The following is an 18,514-nucleotide window of genomic DNA, read 5'->3' on the forward strand; positions in this document are numbered from 1 at the left end:
GGTGCTCGGTCATCGCTAGCGACGCCGAAGACTCCTCGCTCCTCGGTGCTCGGTCATCACCGCCTACGCCGGGGACTCCTCGCTCCTCGCTCCTCGGTGCTCGATCATCGCCGCCTACGTCGGGGACTCCTCGGTGCTTGGACATCGCTACCTACGCCGGGGACTCCTTGGTGCTCGGACGTCGCCGCCTACATCAGGGACCCCTCGCTCCTCGGTGCTCGGTCATTACCAGCGACGTCGGGGACTCCTCTCTTCTCGGTGCTCGAACATCGTCGCTTACGCCGGGGACTCCTCGGTGCTCGGTCATCACCAGCAACGCCGGAAACTCTTCGCTCCTCGGTGCTCGGTCATCGCCGCCTACGCCGGGGACTCCTCGCTCCTCGCTCCTCGGTGCTCGGTCATTGCCGCCTACGCCGGGGACTCCTCGGTGTTCGGACATCACCGCCTACGTCGGGGACTCCTTGGTGCTCGGATGTCACCGCCTACATCGGGGACCCCTTACTCCTCGGTGCTCGGTCATCACCAGCGTTGCTGGGGACTCCTTGCTCCTCGATGCTCGGACATCGCCGCCTACGTCTGGGACTCCTCGCTCCTTGTTCCTCGGTGCTCGGTCATCGCCGCCTACACCCGGAACTCCTTGCTCCTCAGTTCTCGGTCATCGCCATCTACGTCGGGAACTCCCTGGTTGGTCGGACATCGTCGGCTACGCTGGGGACTCCTCGGTGCTCGGATCTTGTTACGTCTCGTTGGTGTGCTATCAAGCTGCTCCATGCTGTTCGGATTATGGTGCTGATCTTGGGCAGCACATCTGGGATCTTGATACGCACATGTCGGACAACGTCGGCAAGCTTTCAGACTTCTTTTTCTTTGACCCCGCTACAAGATTTATTCTTCATCTTTCAACAGGCTCGGGGACTAAGTGAGCACACTTCACCTTGCGGTGAATATGCTTGTTCTCATCTCGAGGCTACGCCCGGGGACTGGCTGCCTGCTCGGCTGGTCTTCTACTTTCTGATCCTGACACCACGTGACTACGTCACCTACTGTCAGGCTCGGAGACTAGCTGTGGGGGTATGACCCCCAAGACATGGGCTACGCCCCAAGGGGTGGCCCGGCCCATAAGGTTAAGGCGTGCACGGCGCTGTTCAGCGTGCACCGCAAGACATTGTATAGTACCAAATAGGCTACTTTACTTGTAACCCTACCTCATCCAGAGTATATAAGGAGAGGTAGGGGCCCCCTAGCGGATATGATCTATCAGATCAGATCTACATACAGATCAATACAATGCACCAAAGGCACAGGATGTAGGGTATTACGTCGATCAGACGGTCCGAACCTATCTAAATCGCTGTCTCTGCGCCTTGTGTCACCATCCGGTTCCTGATCACGCGCACCCCACCGACAAATCTACCATCGCGGGATACCCCTCGATGGACTGCCGAGCATATTCTGTCGACAATAGCTAACTTAAAACTCAACCCTAACATTAAAAGGCCATCCAAATGAAGAAAAGAATTGCAAAGCTGCAGCTTCTAGCGCTTGACACACATGGATGACGCACTCCTTATTTCCTTGTCGTCATAAGAGCATTGTTCAATCTACCGACTGTTGTGATTTATATGGGTATTAATCTTGTGCAGATTTAGACATACCTTCTCAAGGAGAAAGACGAAAAGCCAAGACAAGTAATAGCACATTGTTTAACTAAGCGGGTGAACAAGAAAGCTTCGTTGAGACATGTAGTTACATAATATTTTACTCTGTTATGGCTTGGGATGTTTCTTCGCTATGGACTTCTCAGATTAGATTTGTTGCTCATCGTCAGCTAGAATCCCCCGCTTGTATAACTCTATGGCTTTACTAGAATCCGAGTTAAATCTTCTTCTTTTTTTTTAAAAAAAACAAGCATCGGTGATGAGCACAAATCTTGCACTTCAGCAGAAAATCTTGCCCTTGCCGTCTCAATATTAGATCGAACTCGATCGTCTCCTGGTGCTCGCATCCAATCCCAACATCAACAGGGGCCCTTGCTTTCGAGCTAGTACTAGTAGCTACTCAAGTCAGATAACTCATTCCACGGCCGCATTCGTGCATACACGGATGGATGCCAGAGCTCCAATCTCTCTCCACCGTCCACCCTTCCTTTTCGATATACACCTGCTGTCGTAGTAGCGTGGTGTCACGCAGAGCGCACCCTCTCCACGTCCAGGTTGGCTGTCTCCCGTGCGCACTGCCTGCCAATCGTGGCCGTCGCATGTGCGGTTCTGCCTGGCCACGGGACGGGACCCGCCACGCCGAAGTGCGGACACGATTCGGAGTATCTCCTCCTGTACCACGCCGTACCGCAAAAGCAGAAGCACCGATCCCTTGCCCCCCTTGTCCTCGCCCGGTAGCACTGTGTACAGGCAGTCTGCTACAATTCAGGGCCTTTTTAGTTTCTAAAAATTTTTATGCAGTACCTATCACATCGAATCTTACGGTATATGCATGGAGTACTAAATATAGACGGAAAAAAAAACTAATTGGATGAGAAATCGCGAGACGAAACTTTCGAACCTAATTAGTCCATAATTAAATACTAATTGCTAAATACAAACGCAAGTGTTATAGTAGCCAAAAACCCAATTTTTTTTTCATCTAAACGCGCCTTCAGTTCGATGCCTGCAGCGCCGTCACCCGGGGGCCGGCCGACGGACAGCAACGTGCCTCGCGCCTGTTCTGTAGCCCAGCTGCCCAGATCTGCGCGCGCTGTCCGTGCGTCGTCCGTAGCACGGCCGGCGACTTCCAGCTGCTCGGGCGATCGCGAACCGTGCGTGATTCCCCGAGCGTGCAAGCCTAGACCGCACGGCGACGGGCCGGCGGCACGGCACGGGGCGCGCCATGTGAGCGTGCGGCGCGCTGCCGCGAATCTTGTGTCGTTGCCGGACACCGGCAGCGGCGGTCTGCCATCCCGTATTTATTTGGACTTATTTAGCTGACAAGGCATAGCTAAAATTACTATTTATGGGCTGAAAAAAATATGGCTCCAAAGCCCACCAAAACTCCGTGTCTCGGCCGGACCCGGAACGGTGCTGGCTGCGTGCCTCCTCGCCGCCCGGCGCGCCGGGGCGCTTCCAAGAACTTTCCGCAGCCTGCCTGCCAGTGCCAGCTGCAGGCCAGCTTTGCCTGGAGCGGGTGATGACGTGGCGCCTCGCCATTGGTGCGTGTGGCGTCACGGGCACCAACTTTCGCTCGGGAGACGTGGAGGAAACCGGTTGGCTCGGCTAACGTCGCACTTTTTTTTTTTGCAAAAAAGATTCCTCGCGGCCCGATCCGAGCAAAGCGGCGCGCAATAGAGGCCCCACGTTTCAGTCTCGAGAGCAAGGAGCGGCAGACCCTTTTCCCGTGCTCGCGCAGGCCCAAACGCCAACGGGCCTCGAAGCCCAGATCCCCGGGCGCACACGTGGCGTCACCAGGCTTCTCCTGCTGACGTCGCCGAACTCCTCCCGGCTCAAGCAAGGCATCTATCGCAAACACGAAGCTCCGCTGCCTCTACCCGGTTAATTAACCCGCACACCTCATCATCACAAGTTCACAACGAACTGACCCCATCCGCCACGTTAACGAACGCTCTTGTCACTGACAGACTGTCCCCACGTGGGCGCCCCTTCTCGGCCCCACCTGCAGAGCCACAAGAGTCCAAGGAAGCAAAGGGATAAACCGGCGAGCGCAGCCCACGAATTCCCTTATTTAATCGCCCACTAAACTATTTCCTCCCAATCTATCCGTCCATTTACGCCCGCAATTATTATAAAATAGTTTACGCCATTATATAGAACCACTATATAGAAAAAGGGATAGGAGAACGCTTCGCACCCCTCCCTTTTGCTTCTGCGCTGCGCCACCAATCGCCATCGCCTCCTTGCCCAGTCTCCGCGCCGCCGCCTCCTCCGCTCCCTTCCCTCTTCTAGGGTTTCTGTTCCATGCGATCTCGCGGCCTCGGTGGCCCGGGACAGTAGGGACGCCTCCTCTACGTTCGAATCTAGAGAGTCGGCGACCCAATGGGTAAGGGCGGGCAGGACGAAGGCAAGCGGCGGGACGGATCCGCCGCTCCCGGGCCGGACACCGCCGCGACGGTCTTCCCGGCGTGGGCGCGCACCCCGAGCGAGTGCCTCGCGGAGCTGGGCGTCTCGGCGGACCGCGGCCTCAGCTCCCAGGAGGCGGCGGCGCGGCTGCAGCGATACGGGCCCAACGAGCTCGAGCGGCATGCCCCGCCGTCGGTCTGGAAGCTCGTCCTCGAGCAGTTTGACGACACGCTCGTGCGCATCCTGCTCCTGGCGGCCGTGGTCTCCTTCGTCCTCGCGCTCTACGACGGCGCGGAAGGGGGCGAGGTGGGAATCACCGCTTTCGTGGAGCCGCTCGTCATCTTCCTTATCCTCATCGTCAACGCCGTCGTCGGCGTCTGGCAGGAGAGCAACGCCGAGAAGGCGCTCGAGGCGCTCAAGGAGATTCAGTCGGAGCACGCAACCGTCAAGCGTGATGGGCGGTGGTCGCATGGCCTCCCCGCGCGCGACCTCGTCCCCGGGGACATCGTTGAGCTCCGGGTCGGGGACAAGGTTCCCGCGGACATGCGCGTGCTCCAGCTCATCAGCTCTACCCTCCGCGTCGAGCAGGGATCTCTCACTGGCGAGACCGCTTCTGTTAATAAGACCAGCCACAAGATCGAGTTGGAGGACATTGACATCCAGGGAAAGGAGTGCATGGTTTTTGCCGGTACCACTGTTGTCAACGGCAGTGCTGTCTGTGTTGTGACGGGCACTGGCATGGCCACCGAAATTGGCAAGATCCATGCCCAGATCCAGGAGGCATCTCAGGAGGAGGACGACACGCCACTGAAGAAGAAGCTCAATGAGTTTGGTGAGGCGCTAACTGCCATAATTGGGGTGATCTGTGCCTTGGTCTGGCTCATCAACTTGAAGTATTTCCTTTCCTGGGAGTATGTTGACGGGTGGCCTAGGAATTTCAAATTCTCATTTGAGAAGTGCACATATTACTTTGAGATTGCAGTGGCACTGGCCGTTGCAGCAATTCCAGAGGGCTTGCCTGCTGTGATCACCACGTGCTTGGCACTCGGCACAAGGAAGATGGCCCAGAAGAATGCCCTTGTGAGGAAGCTGCCCAGTGTGGAAACATTGGGTTGTACAACTGTGATTTGCTCTGATAAGACTGGAACTTTGACCACGAACCAGATGTCAGCAGTGAAGCTTGTGGCAATTGGGAGGTGGCCTGATACACTTAGGAGCTTTAAGGTTGATGGAACCACTTATGATCCGACTGATGGGAAGATACATGATTGGCCTAGCTTGAGTATGGATGAAAATCTCCAGATGATCGCAAAGATCGCTGCGGTTTGCAATGATGCAAGCATTGCCCACTCTGAGCATCAGTATGTTGCTACTGGGATGTCCACAGAAGCTGCTCTGAAAGTATGATCTGTTCATGTGATAAAATTTCCTTTCATTTGGGATGCTGTTATGGTTAAGTTTTTTTTTCTACTGCAAAATTATCTTGCATGTAGCTTGGGAGCAGGTAATGTATATCTGCAAAAAAAAGTTAATAGCAATTTATACAACAAAATAAAAAGATGATAAAAGAACTGGTAGCTACTTTCAGTGACCTCTACAATTAAAAAGATTGAACACAACTCTTTCATCAAGGTACCTGAAATTGTTGAATTTACGTTGTGGTGTGACTGTTCAACTTTTGGCAGGTTTTGGTTGAGAAAATGGGGCTTCCTGGTGGTTATACTCCATCTCTGGATTCATCTGATTTGCTCAGTATGTATTCCTTTCTGCCTTGTAAAATGTTTGCCGTACACATCGTCAAAGGTTCTGTAATAATTACTATTCTTTTATTTATTGTTTAAGGGTGCTGCCAGTGGTGGAACAATGCTGCTAAGAGAGTAGCAACTCTGGAATTTGATCGCACCAGAAAGTCAATGGGAGTTATTGTGAAAGTAAACTCTGGGAAGAACTTGCTGCTTGTTAAGGTAAGTATTTGTGCTGGAGTTTGCATCCCTTGTGGGTTTAGATCGTCAGTTTCAAGTGCACAGCAATCACCTGCTTCTTGTTGTTGGTCTGTTTAAGCTTTGATGTTGTCCAACCATTTGTGCATTTTGCTACTCCCTCCTTTTCCCTTGAAAGGGTTGCATCATATTACCTGTTTGATACTTTATCACTCAGATGCCATTTGCTTCCTTGCAAATTATGAAATATTTTTGTGATGGAAATGTCATGCTTTACTACTGCTTGCAATGTGTTGGCCGTGTCTTTTTCTTTGTCATATTATTGTTTCATGGTGGAAATAAATTTTGCAGGGAGCAGTAGAGAATCTGCTAGAGAGATGTACCCACATTCAGTTGCTCGATGGATCTGTTGTGCTGTTGGATGATGGTGCCAAGGCGCTCATATTATCTACACTCCGTGACATGTCTGCCAGTGCTTTGCGCTGTTTGGGTTTTGCTTACAAGGATGAATTGGCAGAATTTGCAACATATGATGGTGAAGAACATGCAGCTCACAAGTATCTACTCGATCCTTCATACTACTCTTCCATAGAGAGTAATATGATCTTTTGTGGTTTTGTTGGTCTAAGGGTGAGAACTTTTACTTAACTGGTTAAGATTATTCAAATGTGTATATTCTTCCTTCTGTTCATTATTGCATATACCTGTAACACTCAAAGACACTATTGACAGGATCCTCCCCGAGAAGAAGTCCACAGAGCAATTGAAGATTGCAGAGCTGCTGGAATACGTGTTATGGTGATAACAGGAGATAACAAAGAAACAGCAGAGGCCATTTGCCGTGAGATTGGGGTTTTCGGCCCTTATGAAGATATCAGTTCAAAAAGCTTCATAGGGAAGGAATTCATGGCGCTTTCTGATAAAAAGAAGCTCTTAAGACAACAGGGTGGCCTTCTCTTCTCCAGGGCAGAACCAAAACACAAGCAGGAGATAGTTAGATTGCTCAAAGAAGACGGTGAAGTGGTTGCAATGACTGGTGATGGGGTGAATGATGCACCGGCTCTTAAACTGGCTGATATTGGAATTGCAATGGGCATTACAGGGACTGAGGTATTGCTTATTGCATTACTGTTGATTTTTTTTGGGCCTGTCTGGCTGCGAGAATAAGCGGCTGCGGCTGCGGCTGCTGCAGCCGCTTATTCTCCTCTCATGTTTGGTTGGAAGAGTGTCTGACATGTCCTATCAACTTGTGTAAGGTTGCGAAAGAAGCTTCGGATATGGTACTTGCAGATGATAACTTCAGTACTATAGTCGCAGCAGTTGGTGAAGGGAGGTCTATTTACAACAACATGAAGGCTTTTATTAGGTTTGTTTTTAGATAAGCTATGGCTAAACTTTCATTGTGTAATTGTTGGTTAAACTAAAATATGTGTTAGCTGTTGAGTCATGTGTGCTATGTGAACTGCAGATATATGATCTCCTCAAATATCGGAGAGGTCGCATCCATATTCCTGACATCGGCTTTAGGTATTCCAGAAGGTCTCATCCCAGTGCAACTTCTATGGGTCAATCTTGTTACAGATGGCCCTCCAGCAACAGCTTTGGGGTTCAACCCGCCTGATAAAGACATCATGAAGAAACCTCCTCGAAGAAGTGATGACTCGTTGATCACTCCTTGGATCCTGTTTCGGTATATGGTACGTTTTCCAGTTGATCATTTGATTAGTTGATGGATTTGAGATTAATATGGTGGTCTCTTGTTTTTTCCCGTCCAATGAAGCCGTGTAGCAAATTGAAACGTACATGCTTTTGAACAAGTTATATCTACTAAATTGTTTTATGGTGAATAGTTTGTAGTGTAAACCTGTAAGCGTTATCATAATGTAACTAAGTTTCCTTAAGATCTTGAGCCCAGTAGAATGAATATGGCCACCAATTTACCAAAGTGTTCTTGGATGTGCTAACTTAGGGTTGAGCTTTTCTTCTGATAAATTAATGATGTGAACAACATTTGGTGTTTAAACATCCACCACTTAGATATGATATATCTGTCTTTGTTCTAGTAACAAGAAGAAACATAAAATGCAGCATCAGACTCGCATGTTTGAATAAATATGTAAAGTTATGTCTGGAGCAGATCTATTTGCCTGTCAAATCTGATCTAACTGATCTGCAACTAAAGTGAAAAGGATATCTGATGATAAGAAATGAAGCATGAATGGGTTATAGAGAATTATATTTCCTGTAAATCTATTAAATAGCCTTGTGGATTTTGATGCTACCTTATTTTTCTAGTTGGCCTATGCAACCACATGAAACAAGCTGTGCTACTTCTTTTTTACTAACCAGAGAGCCATGCCCATGCATGTGTAGGTTATTGGCCTTTATGTTGGGATTGCAACAGTGGGAGTCTTCATCATCTGGTACACGCATGGCAGTTTCCTGGGAATTGACCTGGCTAGTGATGGTCATACACTTGTGTCGTACTCCCAGCTCTCAAACTGGGGCCAGTGCTCCTCATGGGAGGGCTTCAAGGTGTCGCCATTCACTGCAGGAGCGAGGACATTCAGCTTTGATGCAAATCCATGCGATTACTTGCAGGGTGGCAAGATCAAAGCAACGACCCTCTCTTTGTCTGTCTTGGTGGCCATTGAGATGTTCAACTCACTGAATGCTCTGTCAGAGGATGGCAGCCTTCTGAGCATGCCGCCATGGGTTAATCCGTGGCTTCTTCTGGCCATGTCGGTTTCTTTTGGGCTGCATTTCTTGATCCTCTACGTGCCTTTCCTCGCTCAAGTGTTTGGGATTGTGCCCCTCAGTTTGAACGAATGGCTCTTGGTGATAGCAGTGGCCTTCCCAGTGGTGCTGATCGATGAGGTTCTCAAATTTGTGGGGCGGTGCCTGACAGCGCGTGCCCGCAAACAATCAGGGAAGAGGAAGGCAGAGTAGATGCTAGTGATCATCGGTATTAGAATCTGTAGTGCACGGGGAATCTATATTCGATGTGACACCCCATTGTTTTTTTGAGTTGCTAAGGGCCCTCGATCCTTTCTGAGTGTTTTAGATTGGGAATATGACCGTGCAGGACAAGCTAGGGTATTCTATAGAACTCATAATCAGATCGCGTTGAACACATTGCATTTTTTTCGTTGTAACAAATGCTGGTACTGTGAACATGCTGGAGATACAGCAATGGTTACCTGACGCTTTTTCTCTCTAATGGTGCGCTATATGCGCTACTGTTATGTTGCGAATCTTCTGACATGTTGCTCAGTAATACGTTTGTTGCAGTCGTATGAGCAGTTAAGTGTGTGTGTTTTTTTGTGAGATTCCTCTTGGGCAGATGATGATCCATAGCATTGTTAGGGTGTCTAGAGGACATTGTTTCTACATGTGTGAATCAGTGAATGTACATTGTTTCTTCTGCACTTGTTGAAATTTACATATATGGAACAGAAACGGGGTTATTGTCTTTGCCGTTTTGCTGTCCTGTACATGGGATGATGCGAAGATGCAAGATAATTTTAGCTTCACCTAGCCTCCTCGCTCTTGATCATCTTGGAAAAAACTCTCGTCATCGACATACCATCAAGGTCCCCCAAGTTCGCTGACACGGTGGCCTCTGTCCCGTCGCTGACGGTCGACTGGTTGCGATGGAATCTGGACGCACTCCTGGGAACTAGCTGCGTGCTGTCTGTGCCAGAGCTGTCCGGCGACGCCTCCTGCAGGTGCAGCGCGAACTCGAGGCACCAGAGCACGTCCCCCATGGCGGGCCGCTCCACGCCGTACTCCGCGAGGCACTTCTCCGCGGTGTCAACGAACTTCTTGAGCGACTCCGGCCGTATCGACACAGCGATCCGCTGGTCGACGATGCTGTCGAGCTCGCCGTTCTTGAGCCGCTGCGTGGCCCACTCCGCCAGGTTCACCATCTCCCGGGGCAGAGTCGGGTCGATGACGGGGCGCGCGCAGAGCACCTCGAGCAGGACGACGCCGAAGGAGTAGACGTCGGACTTGTCCGTCAGCATCTGCCGCCGGAAGTACTCCGGGTCGAGGTAGCCGAAGCTGCCCTTGACGGCGGTGCTGACGTGCGTCTTGTCCAGCTCCGGCCCGGTCTTGGACAGCCCAAAGTCGGCGACCTTGGGCATGAAGCTGTCGTCGAGGAGGATGTTGGCGGACTTGACGTCCCGGTGGATGATCGCCTTGGCCGAGCCGGTGTGGAGGTAGTGCAGCCCCCTGGCGGCGCCGATGCAGACGTCGAGCCTCTGCTTCCACGAGAGCGGAGGCAGCTCGGAGTCGTAGAGGTGACTCCGGAGCGCGCCCCTGGCCATGTACTCGTACACCAGGATCATCTCGCCGCGCTCGTCGCAGTAGCCGATGAGCGACACCAGGTGGCGGTGCCGCAGCCGGGAGAGCAGCTCGATCTCCGTGCGGAACTCGTTCAGCCCCTGCTGTGACTGCCGGTTGCCGCGCTTCACGGCCACCCGCGTCTCGTCCCGCAGCGTGCCCTTGTACACCTTCCCGAACCCGCCCACGCCGATCACCATGCCCTCGTCGAACCCGCACGTCGCCTCCTGCAGAGCCGCGAAGGGGATCCGGTACCCGGCACCGGCGCTCTGCCCGAGCGTGATCGTGTTGTTCCTGGCGCCGCCGCTGTTGCTCTTGCCGAAGCTGCGCGAGTGCGACCGGGAGCCCAGCGCGCTCGCCGAGAACGCGGCCCAGGTGTTCGACGCCTTCTTCTCCTGTTTCTTCCTTCGCCGCACCGTGAGGACAATGAGCGCGACAGCCATCATCACCGTGGCTCCCGCGACGGCCGAACCGGCGACGATTGCGATGGTGGGTTTCTTTGAACCGCTCTGCGACGAGGCGGCGCCACCGCCGCCGGTGCTCCCGATCATTCTCATGATCTCAAGGCCGTTGAGGACGCCGCCTGGGTCCGCGTTGCCCAGCGTGGACGTCCCGATGCTCACTGTGATGTTGCCCTTGGCGTCCTTGGCGCTGAGCACAAAGTCCTTGTACAACGGCACGGCCGGGACGCTGTAAGTGTCTCTGGAGATCTCGTAGTCCGGCAGCACAATCCATCCGCCGACGTAGACGTTGAAGACTAATACGTTCGCCGCCTTGCTGACTATGTCGCAGAAGTGTAGCCGGAGCAGGTACGCCGACCCCGGCGTGGCTTGTAATTTCCATGTCATGTTAAACTGCACGCTTATGGTGCTGGCGGACATCAGAGTCGTGTTGATCTCCGTCGCTGTAGCATAGACCATGCCTGGCGCCGTCTCGGCGGTCGCGAAGCCTGCCGTCCACCGGAGCGTCGGGGGCGGCACATCTCTGTGGACCGTGACGGAACTGTCGACCAGGAAGCTCTCGTCGGGAAGCCACGTCCTCCCCAGCGTGTCGTTCCTGGGCGTGATCTTGGGAGAGCCCATGTTGACCCTGTGAACCGTCTCCAGCGCCTGCGTGGACAGCCCCGTGTATTGGCCCATGGGATTCACCTTCTGCGCCGTGTCGGCGAAGAGGTTGTCGGGGTGCGACACGACCTCGATGGCGTTCACGAACGCCACCATTCCCGTCGGCGTCGGCGTGAACGCGATGGCCAGCGTGCCGCCAGCGACGTTCACCGAGAACTCCCGGACCACGGCCGTGCCGTTGACGGGCGCGTACCCGTCGATGATCACCAGGCCCTGCACGGACACGCTGAACCTGGCGTCCGCGGCGAGGTCACCGGACTGGTACCGGAAGGGGAAGAAGTGGAGGCGCACGAAGTGTCGCCCTGGAGTCTTAACCGCGAACGTGTACGAGGACGGCGCCGCGAACACGCGCGCGTACTGGTACAGCGCCGGATCGTCGGAGCCGCTGGCCGACCCCGTCGCCGACGCGTTGGCCTCGGAGCCCCGGGGCGCCGACAGCACCGAGGCGGGGAGGCTGGCGTCGCCGAGGAACGTCCTGCCGTCGACCGTGGCGTTCGCCGCCGTGCCGCAGAGCACGAGGTAGTTGTCCGCCGGGGTGAACGCGGCGCGCGCGGCGGCCAACAGCGCGGACAGCACGACGGCGACCTGAAGGAGCATGTCAAGAACGGGGCGAGCCATGGACGGGGTGGAAGATGAATCGCGGCAAGACCATCAGCGTGGCTCTAGAAGCAGAAGCAGCTCATGGACGTCTCCCTGGAACAGAGACGTCGAGGCTGGCTGCGGCGCAGGGCAGGCAGCATCAAGGCCCCATGGGAGTCATGGTGGATGATTAGCACAGGACTGGACAGGAGCTGCTCAGAAACCTGCAGCTTGTTTGGCAGCGGGCTGAAAGTGAATCTGCGAATTGGCAGGATAGGCACAGCAGGTAGTAGGCGCTGCCTACCCACAGGAACGCGGAACCGGTGCTTGGTGCTTGGAGATTTGGTTAGCCATGGAGGTAATATTGGAGGCGCTGGAACTTTTGGTTAGTGGGGAAAGCGTATCACTGTCATTTTCCGAGGATCTCAGGTAGAGGGTGGGCTTGGATATTTTATCGTGATCCCTTTAATCCTGTCATTTTCGTGGTTTACAGGTTGTCAGGCAAACTCTACCTACGCCCGTATTTGATCTGGTAGCTCGTTGACGTAATTCTAAAGGAAGGTCAGGACATTTACCTCTAATATGACGTTAGCAACATTCACACACACACACACACACACACACATATATATATATATATATATATATATATATATATATATATATATATATATATATATATATATATATATATATATATATATATAGAACTACTATCCTGTAGCTGGCTACAGAATAACTTATTCTGTAGCCACTTTGAGTTACGATAATTACTATGTTATTTTACGAGATTATAGTAACTCCTTACTAAGTGGTTTAATATAACATTATGATAAATATCCTCGTGTGTTATAGTAACCCAACTATCGTAAATATGTATTTATATTATGGTAAATTAGTATATAAAATTATAGTAAATGGAGGTGGCTACAGAATAACTTATTTTGTAGCCGGCTACTGAATAGCCTCTCCCTATATATATATATATATATATATATATATATATATATATATATATATATATATATATATATATAGAACTACTACTCTGTAGCTGGCTACAAAAAATAACTTATTCTGTAGCCACTTTGAGTTACGATAATTACTATGTTAATTTATGGGATTATAGTAACTCCTTACTAAGTGGTTTACTGTAATGTTATGGTAAATATCCCCATGTGTTACAGTAACCCAACTATCGTAAATATATATTGACATTATCGTAAATTATTATATAAAATTATAGTAAATGGAGGTGGCTACAAAATAACTTATTTTGTAGCTGGCTACTAAATATATTCTCGCCATATATATATATATATATATATATATATATATATAACTACTATCATGTAGCTGGCTACAAAATAACTTATTCTATAGCTACTTTGAGTTACGATAATTACTATGTTAATTTACGAGATTATAGTAACTCCTTACTAAGTGATTTACTATATCGTTATGGTAAATATCCCATGTGTTATAGTAACCCAACTATCGTAAATATGTATTGACATTATCGTAAATTAGTATATAAAATTATCGTAAATGAATGTGGCTACAGAATAACTTATTTTGTGGCTGGCTACTGAATATACTCTCCCTATATATATATATATATATATATATATATATATATATATATATATATATATATATATATATATATATATATATAACTACTATCCTGGAGCTGGCTACAGAATAACTTTTTCTGTAGCCACTTTGAGTTACGATAATTACTATGTTATTTTACGAGATTATAGTAACTCCTTACTAAGTGGTTTAATATAACGTTATGGTAAATATCCTCATGTGTTATAGTAACCCAACTATCGTAAATATGTATTTATATTATGGTAAATTAGTATATAAAATTATAGTAAATGGAGGTGGCTACAGAATAACTTATTTTGTAGCCGGCTACTGAATAGCCTCTCCCTATATATATATATAGCCGGCTACAAAATAAGTTATTCTGTAGCCACCTCCATTTACTATAATTTTATATACTAATTTACCATAATATAAATACATATTTACGATAGTTGGGTTACTATAACACATGAGGATATTTACCATAACGTTATATTAAACCACTTAGTAAGGAGTTACTATAATCTCGTAAATTAACATAGTAATTATCATAACTCAAAGTGGCTACAGAATAAGTTATTCTGTAGCCAGCTACAGGATAGTAGTTCTATATATATATATATATATATATATATATATATATATATATATATATATATATATACACACACACGTCCTAGATCCTCTTCTGTAGTTCTGTGTTTATGATTATGAGCATTTTACCATCACCGAACAAGAGGAAGAAACGGTAGATCACGGCACCAGGCCAAGTAGGCAAGCATCCGTCTTTAGTCCCCTTTTTATCCACTAAACTAAAGTTTAGTAGAATTTTAAAGCTAAACTTTACTCAGCAAAAAATTCTCATAGCTAAACTTTAGTAGGAGTGTTTGGCTCCAGCTAATACACAACTAAACTTGAGCTAAATTTAACTAAGTTGAAACAGCTAGAGTCAGTTATACTTTAGCTGGTCTTTTAGTTGGACTGTTTGAATCTCTGGCAACTAAATTTGACCCGTTATATACCCTGTTCGTTTGGCTGATAAGTCATGACTAAAAGTACTATAGATTGATTTATTATAAGAGAAAAATACTATTTATAAATTAAAAAATATGATTTATAAACCAAACGAACAAAACGCTATAGTTTAGTTGGCGGATTAAACAGGTTTCTTTCACTTTTCATTGCCGGTCCTCACTCGGCCGTTTGTGCGCGCACGTCGACCTCAACGAGGTTCCATTCACAGCAGCGACAAATTGGCAGCAGGCGAAAACGAGTGGGGGAGCGAAGAATCGAGAACGGCATACGATACATGCCTTTTTAGGGACCAGGAATTCTCGGTTTTATTCGACTGGTCTATGAGTCGTGACGTGAGAGAAAATATTATATTATTACTATAAGTCAGTTTATAATGATAACCGAGCACTCATTTCTGAGCATTGAGGCCATGTTTAGTTCAAAAAGTTTTTCCAAAAAGTGCTACAGTAGTCATCACATTGAATCTTGTGATGCGTGCATGGAGCATTAAATATAGACGAAAAAAACTAATTGTACAATTTAGCTGGAAATTACAAGACGAAAGTTTTGAACCTAATTAGTCCATAATTAAATACTAATTATTAAATAAAAATGAAAGTACTGCGGTAGCCAAATTTATAAATTTTACTCAACTAAACAAGGTCCGATTATCTCTAGCCCGGTGCTAGTGCTCCTGCTTTCCCAACTCGCAGTCGCAGGCCCTCCGAATCCATGCGTCGCGAGGTGGGAAGGACCGCGGAAGTCTCCAGCGGCACCCGTCGTCCGCCACGCCCGCACGCAACCCGAGCACCAGAGCAGTGGCAGGGCAGGCGCGGTCGTCGTTGTCGTGCCGTCGTCGTGCGCCCCACCACGAGACGAGATCATACACTGCCGATGCACACGTTTCAGGGCTCATTAGATTAGATGGCACCGTGACACGACGGAATCGGATTGATTGGCACGCTGGATCGGATCGGATCCATTATTTTCAGAGGAATTCTCGCTGCGCCGTGATGCTTTGTCTGTTCCTGATCATCATAGACGAAAGACATGTACTATACGAAGAGGATGACACTATGACAGACGGGGCTGCGTGTTTCGCGTGCGCGCGGGGGAGACGACACTGGAGTGTGGACACAAGGACCGGGAAAAATGAGTGTAAACCCACGCCTCCATTCCATCCACTGGTCAGTTAGCGCACTGGCACTGGACTACTGGAGGATAACGCGCGGCGGCTGAGGGAGACGTGAACCCTGGTGCCACCAGTACGCGTCGCGTCGGCGCCGCGAGGGGGACACGTATGGTACGGGCAGTTCGGGCACCGTCTCGCCCTAGCCCTAAGGGGCAGACCGGCCGGGGTCCCTGCGGGGCGGCGCCTGCGCGAGTTGACCGGCGTTGGGTTGCGGGTGAGGATGACCGGATGACGAAGTGGAGGGACAAGGACGAGAGTGTTGGGGAGCAGCTGGATGAGCGGAGACGTGGCCGAAAGCGACGCCTTCACGCGGCATCTCTCTTCCTTGACTTGACCAACGCCCTAGGAATAACAAATAATAAAAGAAGGAGGCTACTGGTTTCTGTGTCTGTGTCAAGTTGCAGTGACAGACAAGAAATCAGGGTTTATTCGTATTTAGCTTATAAGTCATGATTTATCAGTCAACAAATTATATTTTTTTTTACTAAATCAGTCAACAGTACTTTTAGTTATAGATTATAAGTCAAACCAGCTCAAACGAACAGGGCTAAGGATCGCGGTTGGCGTAGGATCACGGTTTCTACGGCATGTATGGGATGGGGACGGTGAGGCCCGTCTTCCCTTGTGCGGCTGTGCCCTATCCTGGCCGTAAATGGCATCGTAAAGGCTTCCAGAGCAATACAGCATATTGTAAGGATCAGAGGAGGACATATTTTCCAAAGCATATATCCTTCAAATCCTATCTTCGAAGACGATCCAATATCCCCAGTCTTCAACTTGTAACGACAACAGGTGCACTGCAAAGCATGGTGTGCTTGCCCTAGAAGGGACTGAGACGTGTATAATAATTACATATTTACATGTTTTTGAAAAACTAACAGCGACGACCACTATTATGAACCTAAAGTTGGAACTAGTGATTTTTTACTGCTGCAAAGTAGAGTAAAAAAAAATATCACTTTCAATGGTTAACACATAACCATTAGTTTCTGCATGTCCAACATGGTTAAGGAACTAAGATCAGGAATGGCCAGACACGATCATTTTCTTGCAATCACAAAACATATACAGAGAAATACTAGTTAATTCAATGGACAGTAATGCAGCTGTAGGTACAGGTAATGCGACAAATTAATAAACTGATTCTGAAGACGATAAAATGGATCGTAATATAAATTTTACTCACACGACAAACACACTGAATTACTGATGATCTAATAACATCAGGATCAGCTACAAACAATCACACACGTCGCCACTTGCGTGCAGTGTTGAGCTATTTGCAACCTATTTATATTGCTGATCTTTCCCATGAGTTTCTTGATTGGTTTCTCCAAGTTCTCCAATCATGCAAGGGGATATATGGACACGACTCACATACACCGGCTGTTAGTGACAATTTGGACGCATTTTGCCTAAGTACTGAACCTTGAGGTATTCCTATAAATGATATCGTCAAGAAAACGACCTCTGTCACAGGAAGCGAGTGCAACTGAATCTGTCTTCATCACCACCTTCATTATCGTTACCAGAGCGCCATTCACAATTCTCTTCTGGCAGCACCTTGTTGTCATCCTCCAAAATCCACGGTCCATTAATTTGTTGACTGGAGTTCAAGCGCACCGCTTCCCACATGGCAGAGCACCCAAGGTTATTGTGACGTTTCAGCACCCTTTCTCTGTGCTCACTAAGTTCCCAAGAAAAGGCCGCGCATGTTTGCCCTCTTCAATGTCTATCGGTGTTCTAATCACGTGATACATGTATCGTTTGTTAAGCTTAACCTACAAAATAGAGTTTGTTCCGATGGTCCTTTTGAAAATTTTTTGCACGAATGTTAAAGCAGCCAGATAATTAGTTTAAATTAATTTCGTCATGGACATTATCTAGGCCGGACCCTACCCATGTCCAATCCAAGTGTCTAGCCCGACGTTTGTGGATCTGATGGATTTCATTTAGACCCGTTCGCTTCAATTTATCAGCCTAGCTTATTAATTACGGTATAATTTTTTTTTCTTACAATAAAACAGCATCAGTCGACTTATCAACCGTTAAAACCATCATCAACATCTCGCTAGTTGCCTCACGTGCCATTCGCTTTTCTGTTTCATCAGTCACGTCTCGGGTGCTATGCGGATGGCAGCGATGGTGATAACCGCGTCACCACCCAGCGACCGATTCGAGTTTCCTTCGCCATTCATCATGGTACTTGGCTAAGGTCCCGTTTGGCCGGGCTCCCACGTGCTCCAGCTTCTACACTGTAACCGAAGCCACGGGAGCCAAAAAAAAAACAAGCTTCTCCGGCTCCGGTAGTGTCAATAAGAGAGGAAAGGAGGTGAAAGAAAAACGGCTTCGATGAATAGTGTAGCTACAGTGATTCATCAGCCGGAGCCGGAGCTGCCCAGAGCCCGGCCAAACGGGGCCTAAGATGCGGCAACCAAGGAGACCTCGGTCTTGCGTGGCCCCATGCAGAGGCGGAATCAAAGAAAAAACTAACAGCATGTTTGCTGGCTCGTATCTGACTTATAAGTCATGGCTTATCAGTCAATGAACAATATTTTTTTCTTACATCGAACCAGCCAATAATATTTTTAGTCATGCTTATAAGCCAAACCAGTCCGAACGAAAAGGACGTAAAAGAGAGCCAAAATAAAGGTAAGG

At 48.8% G+C, this 18,514-nt stretch overlaps 2 protein-coding genes and 1 long non-coding RNA gene across 3 annotated transcripts; 1 reads left to right on the plus strand and 2 right to left on the minus strand.

Moving 5' to 3' along the window:
* The first annotated feature begins 3,850 nt into the window (after positions 1-3,850).
* Positions 3,851-9,261, plus strand: LOC136535910 (calcium-transporting ATPase 4, endoplasmic reticulum-type-like). The gene is made up of 8 exons (XM_066528354.1): positions 3,851-5,468; positions 5,753-5,819; positions 5,910-6,031; positions 6,359-6,637; positions 6,740-7,117; positions 7,264-7,373; positions 7,476-7,704; positions 8,381-9,261. The coding sequence occupies exons 1-8, from the start codon at positions 4,044-4,046 to the stop codon at positions 8,954-8,956; spliced, it is 3,186 nt and encodes a 1,061-aa protein (XP_066384451.1). The 5' UTR covers positions 3,851-4,043; the 3' UTR covers positions 8,957-9,261.
* Positions 7,964-8,488, minus strand: LOC136535912 (uncharacterized). The gene is made up of 2 exons (XR_010779059.1): positions 8,354-8,488; positions 7,964-8,066 (listed from the first exon to the last, which is right to left on the minus strand). It is a non-coding gene; the product is annotated as an uncharacterized lncRNA (long non-coding RNA).
* A 260-nt stretch (positions 9,262-9,521) lies between the features above and the next one.
* LOC136535911 (receptor-like protein kinase HERK 1) lies at positions 9,522-12,494 on the minus strand. Its single transcript, XM_066528356.1, has 2 exons — positions 12,376-12,494; positions 9,522-12,278 (listed from the first exon to the last, which is right to left on the minus strand). Exon 2 carries the CDS (start codon positions 12,091-12,093, stop codon positions 9,538-9,540), a length of 2,556 nt encoding a protein of 851 aa, XP_066384453.1. The 5' UTR covers positions 12,094-12,278; positions 12,376-12,494; the 3' UTR covers positions 9,522-9,537.
* Positions 12,495-18,514: the final 6,020 nt, after the last annotated feature.

This window comes from Miscanthus floridulus, chromosome 2, assembly GCF_019320115.1.
Source record: "Miscanthus floridulus cultivar M001 chromosome 2, ASM1932011v1, whole genome shotgun sequence".
Classification (NCBI taxonomy): domain Eukaryota; kingdom Viridiplantae; phylum Streptophyta; class Magnoliopsida; order Poales; family Poaceae; genus Miscanthus; species Miscanthus floridulus.